This window comes from Diceros bicornis, chromosome 16, assembly GCF_020826845.1.
Source record: "Diceros bicornis minor isolate mBicDic1 chromosome 16, mDicBic1.mat.cur, whole genome shotgun sequence".
In the NCBI taxonomy this organism is placed as follows: Eukaryota; Metazoa; Chordata; class Mammalia; order Perissodactyla; family Rhinocerotidae; genus Diceros; species Diceros bicornis.
In genome coordinates this window covers 19,832,843-19,850,452 of record NC_080755.1, presented here as the reverse complement: position 1 = coordinate 19,850,452, position 17,610 = coordinate 19,832,843, and the positions used below count along the sequence as shown (strand labels likewise).

The window sequence follows — 17,610 nt, the reverse complement described above, 5'->3', positions numbered from 1 at the left end:
ATAGCTCTACGTAAGCCAACATTCTTCCTTCCTGCATTCTATGGCTGGTTTCCTGACTCACTTTTGGCTCCAAAGAGTATCTCCACTTTAACTTGAGATCATCCCATAATGCTTATTTGGTCACTTCATTTTTCTTTTCAAGGAAGTTTCTTAGTTCTCTCCTCAGGAAATCCAATTTCTCTAATGTCTGGCTTCTCCTTTGTCTGACCTAATGCATCTGGATCAACCAGAACCAAAGCATTACATCCAGGCTGGCAACATACAGCAGGCAGCTACCTGAAAAGCATCACATAAATGAGTAAGACAGCAGAGGAACAGCAATGAAGGGGTCCAGGGCATCTAAATGGCAGTGATAGCTTCCCAATTGGGAAACAAAGTTAGACTTAAATGGCACCATCATCTACTCAATTGTACAGCCTGGTACCTGGATGCCAATCTTAACTCCTCTCTTTCTGTCAGCCCTCATGCCCAATTGCCAAGTCCTCTCAATTTTACCTCCTAAATACATCTTAAATCCATCCACCCCCACTATCAATAGCTCAATTCAGGCCACCGTCATCTCTCACTTGACTTTTCTTTTGACACCATTTTGCACTGTAGGGAAGGAAAAATAGTTTTCCCTCTGCCCTTCTGAGTTCTTGGCTAAGACTCTCTGTAATAAAAAGCATATTAACAGGAGAAAAACAAACAGAAGCTTATTAATACATATGCCTCATGTATACATGAGAGATACCCAGGAAAAATGAGTAAAAAACTGGAGACGGCCCAAGCCACCATCTTGAATACCATCTTCAGCTAAAGACAAAAGAACCATGTGAGGAGTCGGGGGCAAGGGAGGCAATTCACAGGAAGGTGAGAGGAGGAAATGTTTGGTAACCAAGCGTTGCCTTGCCAGGCAGATAAGACACTCAGGTGAAAAAATTGTCTCTAGTAATAACTCTTCTTGTTACATGCCCCCCTTCTGATGCAAATTTCCTTTACAAATATAGATTTCTCTTACAAAAAGGTAACTTCAATCTGTTTTCAGAGTTTCTACTATGTCTGCAGTTTCTCAAAATATCAGCTCAAAATAATCTTTATGCCAAAGAGGCACATTTTTGGATGGCATGTTCAGCTACCCTTCAGCACCGAGATCTTATTAATTACAGACCAACCTGATTTCCCTTCTTTTCCAATGAGAAACATACTAACCATCATCTACTGAGATCCCGCCATGTGGGAAGTTTTAGCTAGTAATATTTTACACATTATCTCATTTCATTCAACCCTCCAAATATCCTATGAGAAAGGATTATTAGCCCCATTTTACAGATGAGGAAAATAAGGTTCAAAGAAGTTAAGTTACTTGTCCAAAATGGCCTCCATGTCCAAGGCATGGAAACAAAATTTAAATCCAACTCGGACTTCCAAATCTATTTCTTGATTAAAAACACATACTTGTGATTTATCTTTTGCCTGTCAGATGAAAAAAATATACAATTTAGTAACAAGTTTGATGTCCCTTTTTCAAGGGAAAACAGTCCATGGATGGGGGAGTACAGTGCCTCACAAGCAGTGGAGCACTCTTCCCAAGGGATTTTGGTCAAGAGTGGCTTTTATAGAGTTGTTAGAAGAGGCAATGTGGAAACAGGGCATGATTGGTTGGAGGTCAGGGATTTCCATATAAGGCTAGCAGGCCCTATTTTCTAGGGTAAGGTGAGCTAGCTAAATCTAAGTTGGAGGATTGTGATTGGTGTATGTTAGGTTTCCTTGACAAGCATTTCCTGTAGTGCAGGTGCCTTGGGTTTAGATTTGTGATGTGGCCCAATCAACTGGGGCAGCCTCCATTTTGTGGATCCTGATATACAAATTAACTTTATCATATCCCTAAACAGTATACACCTCAAAACCTTGGCTAAATGGAAAAAAACCTCTTCCCTAGACCTAGAAACCAAAATCCTATGTGTTAGCCTTATACTTTTTGACTTGCCTCTCTCTCTCTTTCTTCCTCGTCTACACCAGGGGTTGGCAAACTATGCCTCACAGACCATAGTTTTGCCCTTGAACTAAGAATGGTTTTTATATGTTGTGATATTGTGATTTATAATAAGAACTATATATTTGGCCTTCATCCCTGTTTCTCTCAGAGTTTCTGGAACCCTTGGAATTTCCTAAATGATAAGAGCACTGGGAGCATTTTTTGTCATAATATTTGGTCTTTTGTCCTTGGTTCCTGAAATAGCGCCACAGCCATAACAGTAAAAGGAGTGTCTTATTATTATTATTATTGATAACAAGCCCCTTTCGATGCCACCTGACTTTATGTTAAGGAGGTGACTTTCAGAAAGCCCCCAAGGAGGAGGGCTAGTTTCCAGAGGAACCAAACGTGATAAGTGGGCTAGAACTTTCAGCCCCACCCCCAAGCTATGGGGAAAGGAAAGGAGCTAAGGGTTGAATTAATCACCACTGGCAGATGATTTACTCAATCATGCCTACATAATGAAAGAGGGAGTTCAGAGAGCTTTGGGGTTGGTGAATCTGTGGAGATTTGGGAATGGGGGCACACCCAGAGAGAGCATGAGAGCTACGCGCCCCTTCCCACATACTTTGCCCTGTGCATCTCTTCTATCTGGCTGTTTGAGTTATATCCTTTTATAATAAACTGATAATCTAGTAAGTAAAATGTTTTCCTGAGTTCTATGAGCTGCTCTATCAAATTAATCCAACCAGAGGAGGGGGTCATGGGAACCTCCACAGTCTTGTGGGACTGAACCCTTATCCTGTGGGATCTGACACTATCTCCAGGTAGATAGTGCTAGAACTGAGTTGAATTGTAGGACACCCTGCTGGTATTGCCGAATTACTTGACGTGTGGAAAAATCTACACAATTAGTGTCAGAAGTGAAATATTCTGTGAGTAGAATTTTTGAGAGTAGAGGAGACACACAGGAAGAGCGTTTTCCTTTACAAATGTTTACACGGTAGAGAAAAATCAAAAGAATATTTCACGACATGAAAATTCTATGAAATTCAAATTTCAGTATCCGTAGTTTTATTGGAACACACCCATGTTATTATTAGTTTCCATATTGTCTATGACTGCTTTCACACTACAACAAAATTGGCTGTGACAGAGACTGTGTGACTCACAAAGCATAAAATATTTAGTATTTAGCTGTTTACAGAAAAAGTTTGTCAACCCCAGGTCTATACTTCTTGACTAGATCCAGAGTTCTCCATTGCATCTCCCTAACTAAGTACTCTTTCAGTATCAGTCCAAAGCTTGCTTTGTTCTCTATAAGCTCTTCAAAACTGAGTACAGAGAAATTACTTGCAAGGCTCTCAAAAAGCAGACATGGGATTCAAAGCTGACAGTCAGACTCCAGGGCCCAGCTCTAAGCTACTGTACTATATTGCCTCCCCAGGGGAGCATAAGAACTTAGTAACCTCAACGTCAACTTGGAATTCTAGGTACTGTTAAAATACTCAGAAATAGCCTATCTTAAATAAGAGGTAAGACTGTAGGACAGTTTTTCCCTAAATGGTGAAGAAAAGATATAATATTTATTTAATGGCTTTATCGGATGTTTATCACATACTAAGCACCATGGAAGGCAACTCATTTAACCCCCATAATGTCCCAGACACGGAGGAATCATAATCCACATTTTTACAAATTAGGAAATTAAGAGCAAAAAAAAGATTACATTACCTGATAAATTCACAGACTTAGTGTACCAATGGGGTGGTGATGGAGTGTTGAAATTTATAGACTAGGTGCTCAGATATGCAAAATTGTAAACTTATTTCTCTGTATCTGAACAAAACTTGATAACAAACCCCCATGTTTCCATTCCTGGACCAGGGGGGAGGGAACTGTGTCATTACAAGATTACTCAGTCACTTCACGTATAAAATGTAGTAGCCAAAGGTGTTAAATTTCATTAGTCACTAGGGAAATGCAAATTAAAACCATAGATTAAATGTGTAGAGTGATGCCACTACGCATTATACAGCATAATTAAAATGAAAAAGTCAGGAAATACCAAATGTGGATGTGCAGCAACTAGTGGTTGGAGGGTAAATTGGTGTAACTACTTTGGAAAACTGTTTGGCAGTATTAAGGATATGGTGGAGCTCACAAGAAGCAATTGTTAAATTTTCAGAAGTTTTGCGAGTCAGTTGATTTCACATTGGTAGCTTGAAATTGGACAGAGGGGGAGTATTTACACTACAGGAAACAGAAAATGTTATAAATCAGCACCCACCCCACAGCCAGATGCTAAAAATTTACCAGCACACCATTGCGCAATATACACTAAAGCTCCAAATATACATATTGCGCAACTCAGCAAATCCATTTTGGGTCATATACACTTTAGAAATGTGTACATATGTTCACTAAAAGCCATGTACAAGAATGTTCATAGCAGCACTAAGTGTAATAGCCTCAAACTGGAAACCCAAATATCCATAAATAGAATTAATAAATTGTCATGTTCATTTATTGGAATACTATGAGTGATAAGAATGAAAGAACTCCTACATGCAACAACCCAGATGAATCTCACAAAATGCTGGAACAAAAGGAGCCCAAACAAGGGTACCTACTTTGTGATCCCATCTACATAAAAGTCAAAACAGGGGGCGGGCCTGGCGGTGTAGTGGTTAACTTCACGCACTCCACTTTGGCAGCCTGGAGTTTGTGGGTTCAGATCCCTGGCACAGACCTCTAAACTACTTGTTAAACCATGCTGTGGCAGTGTCCCATATAGAAAATAGAAGAAGATTGGCACAGATGTTAGTTCAGGGCTAACCTTCCTCACACACACAAAAAAATTCAAAACAGACCAAATTAATCTCCGGTGTCAGAAATCAGGCAGGTGGTTTCTTGGCGGGGAGAGACAGCAGCTGATGACTGGATGAGACATAAGGGGGATTATGGACTGTTGGTATTGTCATTTTTTTCAGTCTAAGTGCTGGTTATATAACTGTGTTTATTTTGTGAAAATTTGTCAATAAAGCATTCAATTTTACATAGTCCATTAGTAAAAAAGACTTGCTTACTAAGCTCTGAGTACATCTCAGAGAGGCAGGAGGCAGCTCGGCCCACCCTCACAGGGACTGAGACACTGGCAGCAGCCATTATTGTCACCTAGTTCAGTCCTGCTGACACAGATGCTGGCAGACACCATTGGATTATTTCCTCTGGCCTGTTAGCACAGGGGTTTGCCCTGCCCACTAAAGCACAGATTTAATTGAGTGCAGCCAGGGCAGGCAGCCCACGCGAGGGACCAACCTTGCCCACCAGCAAGCCTGCAGTGAACTTGTTGGCCCACATACCCAGGGTGGGTGGAACCTCTGCAGCAGGATGAGTGGGTCCACCTCGGTGGGGTGTGCACACAGGGCAGGCCTGTGTTGGTGGGGTGTGTGGGCCTGCAGGCAGAGGGGCATCTGAACTGCAGCAGACTCCTGTCTCTTGTCATCTGAAATAGCTACACAGGGGATCTTCCCTGCCTTCCCAAGTCTGAAACGATTGTGTGCTGCTGTGCCTGGGGCTGCCCCACCCATCTGCACTCCTGAGACAGCCAACAACAGCTGCATGCTGCAGGGGGCTGCTCTGAACAGAGGCCTGCAACAATTGTGAGCCCCTGAGCCTAGCAACCAGCCACACGGGGGGCCTGACTCACGTAACAGCAAAACAGCAGTAGTTGTGTGCTATTAGATCTCACAGCCAGCCATGCCGGGGCTTGCCCTGCCCAATATAGTGACCACAGCAGCCCTATACAGCTGAGCCTTACAACCAGCTGGCCCAGGGGCCAGCCTAGCCTACCCATGTGCCTGCAGCAAGAATAACCCCACCACAACAGAAGGGCACATGTAGCCCACACAGGGGACATTCCTGGAGCATTTGGAACTGGTGATGAGAGGGAAGCACATTGCTGGGCCCCATAAGGTATCTCTCACATGAAGTCACATTTCCAATATCAGGAGATATAGGTGATCTACCTAATACATAGATACAAGCACAGAGAAGTAGGCAAAATGAGGAGACAAAGGAATATTTTCCAAATAAGGGAACAGGACAAATACTCAGAAAAAGCACTAAACAAAACAGAGATAAACAATCTAGCTGATAAAGAGTACAAACTAATAGTCATGAGGATGTTCACTGATCTTGGGAAAAGAATAGATGAACACAGTGAGAACTTCAACAAAGAACAGGAAAATACAAAAAAAGAACTGAAAAATGCAATAATGGAAACAAAAAATCCACCAGAGGGAATTAACAGCAGAGTAGATGACACAGAAGAACAGATCAGTGATCTGGATGAAAGAGTAGAGGAAATCACCCACGCTGAGCACAAAAAAGAAAAAAGAATTAAAAGGAACAAGGACAATCTAAGGGACCTCTGAGACAACATCAAGCACACTAACATCATATTATAGGTGTCCAAGAGGGAGAAGAGAGAAACAAAGGGGTAGAGAACTCATTTGAAGAAATAATAGCTGAAAACTTCCCTAACTAGAGGAAGGAAAGAGACATCCAGGTACAGGAAGCACAGAAAGCACAGACAAGATGAACACAGAGAGGTCCACACGAAGACACATTATAATTAAAACGTCAAGAATTAAGGAGAGAATCCTAAAAGCTGCAAGAGAAAGGCAACAAATTACATACAAAGGAAACCCCATAAGGCTATCAGCTGACTTCTCAGTAGAAACCTTACAGGCTAGAAGGGAGTGGCATGATACATTCAAAGTGCTGAAAGGAAAAAACCCACAGCCAAGAATACTTTACCCAGCAAGGTTATCATTCAGAATGGAAGGAGAGAGAGTTTTCCACACAAGCAAAATCTACAGGAGTTTATCACCAATAAACTGGCCTTCCAAGATATGTTAAAGGGACTTATTTAAGATAAAAAGCAAAGACTACAAATAGGAATAAGAAAATGATCAAAGAAAAAAAAATCACTGGTAAAGGCCAATATACAGTAAAGGTAGTGGATTAACAATCAACTACCTATAAAGCTAGTATGAAGGTCAAAAGACAAAAAAAACTAAGAACATCTACCTCCACGATAAGAGGTTCAGAGGTACACACATGCAAAAAAAGAAGTTAAATATGATATCAAAAACATAAAATGTGTGGGGGGGAATAAAAGTGTAGGGCTTTTAGTAAGAGGTTAAACTTAGGAGATCATCAATTTAATACAGATTGTTATTTACATAGGTTATTATGTATGAACCTCATGGTAATCACAAACCAGAAACCTATAATAAATACACAAAAAATAAAGAGAAAGGAACCCAAACGTAATACTAAAGAAAGCAATCAAATCACAAGGGAAGAGAAGAAGAAAGGAACAGAGAAGAACTACTAAAACACCCAGAAAAAAGTAACAAAATGGCAATAAGTACATACTTTTCAATAGCTACTTTAAATGTCAATGGACTAAATGCTCCAATCAAAAGACATAGGGTGGCTGAATGGATTAAAGAAACACAAGATCCATATATATGTTGCACACTTTAGACTTAAAGACACTCACAAACTGAAAGTGAAGGGATGGAAAAAGATACTCCATGCAAATGGCAATGAAAAGAAAGCTGAGGTAGCAATACTTATATCAGACAAAATAGACTTTAAAACAAAAACCATAACAAGAGACAAAGAAGGACACTACATAATGATAAAGGGAACAATCCAATAAGAGGACATAATACCTCTAAATATCTATGCAACCAACATAGGAGCACCTAAATATATGAAGCAATTATTAACAGACATAAAAGGAGAAATTGACAGTAACATAATAAATGTAGGGGACTTTAACACTCCACTTAAATCAAGGGATAGATCATCCAAACATAAGACCAATAAGGAAACACTGGCCTTAAATGACACATTAGACCAGATGGATTTAGTAGATATATACAGAACATTCCACCCAAAAACAGAATACACATTCTTTTTGAATGCACATGGAACATTCTGCGGGACAGATCACATATTAGGCCACAAGTTTCAATAAATTTAAGAAGAATGAAATAATACCAAGCATCTTCTCTGACCACAACAGTATGAAACTAGAAATCAACTACAAGAAGAAAACTGGAAAAGCCACAAATATGTGGCGATTAAACAAAAGGCTACTGAACAACTATTGGGTCAATGAAGAAATCAAAGGAGAAATCAAAAAATACATGGAGACAAATGAAAATATGACATACCAAAATTTATAGTATAAAGCAAAAGCAATACTAAGAGGGAAGGTTATAACAATGCAGGCTTACCTCAACAAAGAAGGAAAATCTCAAATAAACCAACTAAGAATAAACCTAAAGGAACTAGAAAAAGAAGAAAAAACAAAGCCAAAGATAGGACAATGAAGGAAATAATAAAAATCAGAGTAGAAATAAATGAAATACAGACTTAAAAAAAAGAAAAAAAATCAATGAAACTAAGAGCTAGTTCTTTGAAAAAATAAAGAAAATTGACAAACCTTAGCTAGACTCACCAAGAAAAAAAGAGAGAAGGTTCAAATAAATAAAATCAGAAATGAAAGAGGAGAAATTACAATGGATACCACAGAAATACAAAGGATTATAAGAGAATACTGTGAAAAGCCATACACCAATAAATTGGATAATCTAGAAGAAATAGATAAATTTTTAGAATCATACAACCTTCCAAAACTGAATCAAGAAGAAATAGAGAAACTGAATAGACCAATCACTAGTGAGGAGATTGAAACAGTAGTGAAAAACCTCCCAAAAAACAAAAGTCCAAAACCAGACAGCTTCCCTGGTGAATTTTACCAAACATTCAAAGAAGACTTAATACCTATCCTTCTCAAACTCTTCCAAAAAATTGAAGAGGAGGGGATGCTTCCTAACTCATTCTAAGAGGCCAACATTACCCTGCTACCACAACCAAAGACAACACAAGAAAATTATAGGCTGACATCACCAATGAACATAGATGCAAAAATCCTCAACAAAATACTAGCAAATCAAATACAATACATTAAAAAGATCACACACCATGATCAAGTGGGATTTACTCCAGGGATGCAGGCAATGTTCAACATCTGCAAATCAATCAATATGATACACCACATTAACAAGATGAAGAATAAAAATCACATGGTCATTTCAACAGATGCAGAGATAGCATTCAACAAGATACCGCATCCATTTATGGTAAAAACTCTTAATAAAATGGGTATAGAAGGAAAGTACCTCAACATAATGAAGGCTATATATGACAAACCCACAGCTAACATTATACTCAACAGTGAAAAATTGAAAGCTATCCCTTTAAGAACGGAAACAAAACAAGGATGCCCACTTTCACCACTCTTATTTCACATAGTATTGGAAGTCCTAGCAAAAGCAATCAGGCAAGAAAAAAATAACAAAAGAAATCCAAACTAGAAAAGTAAAACTGTCACTATTTGCAGATGACATGATTTTATATATGGAAAACCCTAAAAATTCACCAATAAACTACTGGAAATAATAAACAAATACCATAAATTTGCAGAGTACAAAATCAACATACAAAAATCAGTCATTTCTATACATAACAACAAAATAGCAGAAAGATAAATTCAGAATATAATCCCATTTATAATCACAACAAAAAAAATAAAATACCTAGGAATAAATTTAACTAAAGAGGTGAAAGATCTGTACACTGAAAACTATAAAACATGATTGAAAGAACTCAAAGAAGACAGAAAGAAATGGAAAGATATTCCGTGCTCTTGGATTGGAAGAATTAACATAGTTAAAATGTCCATACTTCCTAAAGCAATCTACAGATTCAATGCAATCCCTATCAAAGTCCCAACAACATTTTTCACAGATATAGAACACAGAATCCTAAATTTTATGTGGAACAACAAAAGACCCTGAATAACCAAAGGAATCCTGAGAAAAAAGAATGAAGCTGGAAGTATCACACTCCCTGATTTCAAAATATGCTACAAAGCTATAGTAATCAAAACATCATGGTACAAAAACAGACACACAGATCAATGGAACAGAATAAACAGCCCAGAAATAAAATAACACATCTGGGCCAGCCCCGTGGCTTAGTGGTTAGGTGCACGTGCTCCGCTACTGGCAGCCCAGGTTCGGATCCCGGGCACGCACTGGCACACTGCTTCTCCGGCCATGCTGAGGCCGCGTCCCACATACAGCAGCTAGAAGGATGTGCAACTATGACATACAGCTATCTACTGGGGCTTTGGGGAAAAAAGAAGGTGGAGATTGGCAATAGATGTTAGCTCAGAGCCGGTCTTCCTCAGCAAAAAGAGGAGGATTAGCACGGATGTTAGCTCAGGGCTGATCTTCCTCACCAAAAAAAAAAAAAAAAAAAACCACACACATCTATGGACAGCTAATTTTTGACAAGGGAGCCAAGAACACACAATGGAGAAAGTAAAGTCTCTTCAAAAACTGGACAGCCACATGCAGAAGAATGAAAGCAGACCATTATCTTACACCATGCACAAAAATTAACTCAAAATGAATTAAGGACTTGAACGTAAGACCTGAAACCATAAATCTTTTAGGAGAAAATATAGGCAGTACGCTCTCTGACGTTGGTCTTAGCAGTATCTTTTTGAATATCATGTCTCACCAGGCATGGGAAACCAAAGAAAAAATAAACAAATGGGACTGCAACAAACTAAAAAGCTTCCACACAGCAAAGGAAATCATTGACAAAACAGACAACCTTACAATTAGAAGAAGATATTTGCAAATCATATATCAGATAAGAGGTTAATATCTAAAATATATACAGAACTCATGCAACTCAACAACAAAACACAAACAACTCAATTAAAAAATGGTCTAAGGATCTGAAGACATTTTCCCAAAGATATATAAATCACCATTGGGCACATGAAAAGATGTTCAACACCACTAATTATTTGGGAAATGCAAATCAAAACTACAATGAGATATTACCTCACACCCATCGGAATGGTTGTAATTAACAAGACAAGAAATAACAAGTGTCGGAGAGGATGTGGAAAAAAAGGAACCCTTGTACACTGCTGGTGGGAATGTAAATTGGTACAGCCACCATGGAAAACAGTATAGAGATTCCTCAAAAACTAAAGAATACAACTACCATACGACCCATCTATTCCACCGCTGAGTATTTATCCAAAAAACATGAAAACACAAATGTGTAAAGATACACGCACCCCTATGTTCACTGCAACATTATTCATAATATCCAAGACTTGGAAACAACCTAAGTGCCCATCAATGGATGAATGGATAAAGATGTGGTATATATAAACAATGTACTACTACTCAGCCATAAAAAAAAAAATTAAATCTTGCCATTTGCGACAACATGGATGGACCTTGAGGGTATTACGCTAAGCGAAATAAGTCAGACAGAAAAAGTCAAGTACAGGTACCATACGATTTCACTCATAAGTGGAAGAAAAAACAACAAACACATAAATACACAGATTAGATTGGCGGTTACCAGAGGGGAAGAGGGAAGGGAAGACAGCAAAAGGAGTAACAGGGCATGCGTATAGTATATAGTATACAGGGCACGGGTGGTAGTCTTTGGGTGGTGAACACGATGCAGTCTACACAGAAATTGAAATATAATAACATACACCTGACATTTGTTACAAACGTTACCTCAATTAAAAAAAAAAACACTTCACCCATATTAAAAAAAGCTCAATTTTAAAAATTAGTCCATAGTTGGACATCCATATGCAAAACAATGGACTTCCAATTAAATCTCACATTTTATACAAAATTAACTAAAAATGGATAATAAATGAAAAACATAAAACTCTAACTTTAAAAAGAGAAAAGAAAATCTTCATGACCTGGGGTTAGGCAGAGTCTTTAGATATGACACCAAAAGTATAGTAAAAAAAAAAAGACAAATTACACATCAAAATTAAAAACTTACTCTGCAAAAAACACTGTTAAGAGAATGAAAGGACAAACTACAAACTGGAAGAAAATATTTGCGAATCACATCTCTGGCAAAGAACTTGCATCCAGAATTATATTTCTTGGTTTTGATAATATACTGTAGCTATGTAAGATGTTACTACCAGGGAAAGCTGAGGATTGGGTACACAGGACCTCTCCATTATCTTTACAACTACTTGCATGAGTCTATAACTATTTCAAAACAAAAAACATCAATTTAACAAAAGATATTGGTAGTTTTATCTACCAGACTGCCCAGTTTTCCACATCCTTGACTGGTATTCTAAGTATATTCTAACACAACACTAACAGGGGTATAAGTGATAAAACTTTTCTAGAGAGCAATTTGGCTAAACAAATCAAGCTACTGGAATGTGCAAACATTTGACCAAGATATTCCATTTCTAGGAATTTTTTCTAAGTAATCAGAGATATAAACAAAAACGTGCATACAATGTAGTTTTCAAATAGTGAAAAAATGGAAAAACTTAAAAATTGGAAATAAGTGGGGACTAGTTAGTATGATATACCCAGAAGACAGAATACAATATAGCTATAAGAAATTAAGCCATAGAAGAATATTTATTGACATGAGAAAATGTTAACAATATACTTCTATATGAAATATGCAGGATACAAAACAGTATATACAGTTTAATAACATTTTTATGGAAAGAAAAATAGCCATATATACAAAATCATGCATAAGAAAAAATAGGATGTATATACCAAATGTTAGGAATGGTTCTATCTCTAGATAGCAGAGTTAGAGGTGATTATACAATTTTTCCAATTTCACCTGCCCTCCAAACAGTATCTGCTTCATACTACTCTTTCCTGGTTGTGATTAGTTTGATATAATTCTCTTCAAATAGGCTGTTTCATGATATATACCTCCAAATCATACTGCTATTCCCATTTAAAAAGCAGATGCTACTTGCTCTTATATACTGGCATATGGAGAATATTTTTAATTAATACAATATACTATAAAATACACCACAGCATAGATCTGGCTATAGAAAATTACTTGGAGAATTCGAAAATCCTCTAATTGAGAGAAATTTTAAATAGAGAAAAAAGATACTATCATTAGTTAGGGGTCCATAACTGTAGAGTGTGAAATAACTCAGGTTCCAGAATTGGAGACTTCTGAATCTCTCCTTACCAGCTAACTGACTTGAGGAAAAAGAGATTAGGTTCTTCAGTCAGGAAAATGTGGTTAATTTTGTAGAAAGAAGTAAAAATAAGATTTTTTTTAAATGAGGGAAAATGATATCACAGATATAAAGGTGTTTTTGTTTTCTATAAAGACCTAAATAAATGTTAGATAGAAAGAAAGAAATTGAAATTTGCTGTTGCAGAAAAATTAAGTCACGTTTATTTTTCTGCAGCACCAAATTCTTACTGTTTTATTTCTTCTTTCACCGGCTTGACATGCCAAAATTGTGAAATTATTTTTATATTAATTAATGGTCTTTAAGTTCTATAATTATTTTAACAGTTAATACATAGGAAATAACTTTTCATGGAATCTTAAGTAAGTGTTCTAAATATACATGTCATCCTCTGATGACTCTTGATAACTGGCAACATTAAACACACAACAAATAGAATTTAGATTTTATTTCTCAGAATCCATCGTAGTGTAAAGCTATTTACTAGATTCTTATCTAAAATACCAAATAAGGATGCTGGATCCTTTAAAGGTAAAACATCAAAGAATAGAAAAAAATATCTGTGTCCACTTTTCTCTGATGTTTTCCAACCCCAGCACCACCCCAACCTACCTCTAATTTCTGCTCCCTCCCTTTGGAAGGGAATCTCAGGCAAATCTGTGATCAATAAATAACTTTTAATAATTGTTTGCAATCATATCTGAAAGGGAACAGTTAATGACATTGTTATATATCAAAGGTAAATTTATTGTCTAGATACCTAGAGGTAAATCACACAACTTGCAGATGAAAGAAGGAACATATAACACTGATGAAAAGTTAGATTTGATGAGAATGGAAAAAAAGAGGGATTTTGTTTTTCCAATCAAAAGGTTTGTTCCTTCTCTCCACAAAGTCATGGAACTGAGAAAGATGGCTAGAGCGCAGATGGGGCAAGTGCATCACAGTTACATAACTACATGACATAATCTTGCCCTGCCACCAGTGTTGTTCCGCCACCTCTAACCCTTCTATAAATGTCCCTTTACCACAGCATAGCTTCTACTGTAGTTCTAAGTCCTCAATGAAGATCACAAGAAAGGTACTTCCAAGTTGTTAAAAGAAACCAGAATATTACACCAACACATTTCAGGGGCAAGAAGAAAGTAGTGACACTCCATATTTATTGCTTTACATTACAAGAATTAAACAAAAAAGGTAGACACTAGAAAATCACTTTTTGAAATTTCATAATCACCAATTTGCAACAGAAACTGAGGCATAACACTTATGCTGCTAACAAATGTGTTAGATGAATTATCACTTCAGCACGTAACTGTAGATGGATACTCCTGGATTTTCACTTAATCCATTACTCAATGATGAACACTATAAAATGAGAGGTGACATACTTATGAACCAAAACCACAAGAAGAAACTCTCCAAGATCAATCTTCAATGAGCTCCTATTCCAACAAGCCATAAAGAGTAGTAAAAGGCAATATTCATTCACCAAATGAGAATCCCAATGACAAGAAATCAGATATTTATATTCCTCTAGAGACATTTCTTCCCCACCTAACAAAGGCACTTGACATGTACTGAAATGGACAGTTAATTCAGGTACTGCCCTGGGCAACTGTTACCTTCCTAAAATTAGATGGAGTGGTGATTAAGTTCATATTAATTCTTCCCAATCAGCCTGAAACACACATGAATATATCACAAGTTCTCTATTTTTGGCAGATGATATAACCAAAGAAGAAAAGATAATGTTGGTGTCCAAAATGAATTGGCTGACTTGAGCAGTCCAGGATCCTCTCTCTATATATTCCTTGATGACTGTGGAATCTGTATGTAATTATAGGCAAATTAACCTTTCATATAGTTTCAGGTATTAATGTTCACTCCTCTTCTTGTCTTTTCTGACTTTTTTGTTCTTTCCCAAAGCCTTAGATGATTCCTCCTGAAAAAGACACAAATCAATGTAGCATTTCCCCATTTATATGAAGATACTGGCTTAGGAACGTTAAATCTCATCATACAGAATATGTATAATAGTGAAAAGTATGATTACTTCCATATGCAACATCTTTCTGTTTTACAGGGCACTTTTACTTATAGTCTATTTTAATATTTACAAAACAATCAAGGAAAACACTCATTTACCTAATAAATTTATGTTTGAATCATTTCGATATTATTTCCTCTACTGTCCACTTTCCAAAGAGAGCAAAGTTTAAATAAAATAGATATGAACATACTTATTAAATATGAAACAAAAAAACCTCAAAATATAAAGGAAAAAAGCATCTAAAGGCATACCAGGGGAAAGGGAAGATGCTTCGACACTAACAGAGGATGTTAGAATTTTGAATTCTGATTTCTAAAATTAGAACTTTAACTTTAGAATTTAGATGTTTAAAGGGCATCTAGTTCACTGCAGTATTAGCTACAACTCCCTGGGCCTCAATTTTAGGGAGTGGAAACTAAGTGGTCTTTAAGGTTTTTATAAAACTACGAATCTATGAAATTAAGGTTTGAAGAAATGAAGTGATCTGCCCAAAGTTACACATTGGCCAGTCAAATTGTTTTGACTAGAACCTAAATCTCCAGTTTCCTAGTCCAAAAGTTTTTGTAATGCACACACATCAATATGATGGGCAGCATCTGCTTAGTGGTTATTTCTTTTTTTTTTTTTTTAATTTTTTTAATTTATTTATTTTTTTCCCCCAAAGCCCCAGTAGATAGTTGTATGTCATAGTTGCACAGCCTTCTAGTTGCTGTATGTGGGACGCGGCCCCAGCATGGCCAGAGAAGCGGTGCGTTGGTGCGCGCCCGGGATCCGAACCCGGGCTGCCAGTAGCGGAGCGCGCGCACTTAACCGCTAAGCCACGGGGCCGGCCCAGTGGTTATTTCTTGACCACAGGCTTCAGACAGTGCATTAATGCAGAACAAAGTGGTCATTCTATGCAAGTAATCAGGATCATCTGCCATCACTAACACTTTGGGAACGATGGTATTTTGGCCCCACTCTGTATCACTCTTACTCATTCTCATTTGTCTGTCTTTTTTTCTTTTTAATTTCACACGCACTGGTGAGAAACTCTCTAGACATAATTTCAATAACTACTTACTGGTGAATTTATGTAGTTCTTCTCCACTAGTATGTTTCTGGCACAGTTGTTGATATGTTTAAAGCGATCTGGTCCTAGCAGAATCCCTCCAAACCAGCGTGATACTACCACCATGACATTTCTCACGTTCAAAATCTGTTATTTTCAGAAGCATAATTAGATACACATATAGACAGGTACACGTGAGTTTTAAAGGAGAATGAAATAACCCATATATAAAATCGCACATAAAATTTCCCCATAACTTTAATGGGAGAAACATATGAGCGAGCAGAGTGAGACTACTAACAATTCAGGGGATAGAATATGAGAATGAGAAGTGAATTTGGAAAACAAACACTGTGTGCCACACTGTCCTCGAAGTCCAAACTTTGGGGCAATGGGGAAGAGTGAAGGGGAGATCATGCAGGTAGGATTCCAGTTCTTGGTGACTTCAACCAGAATAGCTCAGTTTAGGCAGCCTTTTACCCCTGGGCCAAATAACACCACCAAATCTGCTTCTGAATAAACTACTAGAGACAATGGGGCTGCATGAATAATCACTGGTGCCTACCAGTAAGGTCTTCTTCAGTTTGACATTTGTCAAATGCTGCCCTTAACGTGAAGCCCACTAGTCTATAGGCCTGACCCACACACAGAGTTCCTATCGAGGGAATGGCCTGGTTAGAAAACAAACTTCCACATAGAATAGCAGAAGAAACTATAGCAACGACCTGGGAAAAAAACCAATCCATTCTTACAATTAATGGGCAATCAATGATCACCAGACATATGAAGAAAATCCAGCAGCATGAAAGAGAAAGGACAGGATAAACAAACTAAAATGGACCAGGAAAAATTTAAGGGAGAGAACATCTTAAAAAAAGGAAACTCTAATTAATATACTCAGAGAAATTTCAGAAGATACTGCATCCATAAAACCAGAACAGCACACTATGAAAAAGGAAAAACAGAGAACAAGAAAGAATTCTTGAAAATTAAATACATGGTTGCTAAAGAAAATTTTTAATTCAATAGAAATTTTGGAAGACAGTCAAGAAAATGTCTCAGAACATAAGGCAATGAGATGGACAACTTAATAAAAAAGAAACATTCTGGATCTATCTAGAAGGTCCACTATCCAACTAACGGGAGTTTCACGAAGACAGAACAGAGAAAATAGAGTGGAGGAAATTGTCAAAAAAACAAAAAGAAGTTTTTCCAGAGCTGAAGACAATCTTCTATTGTCTACGTCTGAAAGAGCTTGAAAGCACAGTACTTGTTATTAACCCTTTGCTTTCTGCCTCATATCCAGTGGTTAAAATTTTCTCTCACTGTTTAAAAATTAACTACTAATTAAACCA

The 17,610-nt window shown here is 37.4% G+C and overlaps 1 protein-coding gene across 2 annotated transcripts in view; it reads right to left on the bottom strand.

Annotated features, from left to right (window-relative positions):
- Positions 1 to 14,297: 14,297 nt before the first annotated feature.
- Positions 14,298 to 17,610, bottom strand: part of IMPACT (impact RWD domain protein) — a 28,549-nt gene continuing 25,236 nt past the window's right edge. The window contains exons 10-12 of one of the 2 annotated variants that reach the window (XM_058556908.1): positions 16,268 to 16,402; positions 15,008 to 15,096; positions 14,298 to 14,519 (exon numbers count right to left, since the gene is read on the bottom strand). In XM_058556908.1, coding sequence (XP_058412891.1) covers positions 15,028 to 15,096; positions 16,268 to 16,402 — 204 coding nt within the window. In that variant the 3' untranslated portion in view covers positions 14,298 to 14,519; positions 15,008 to 15,027. Of the gene's footprint in view, positions 15,097 to 16,267; positions 16,403 to 17,610 lie in introns of both variants that reach the window. The other variant, XM_058556907.1, reaches the window with a different exon arrangement.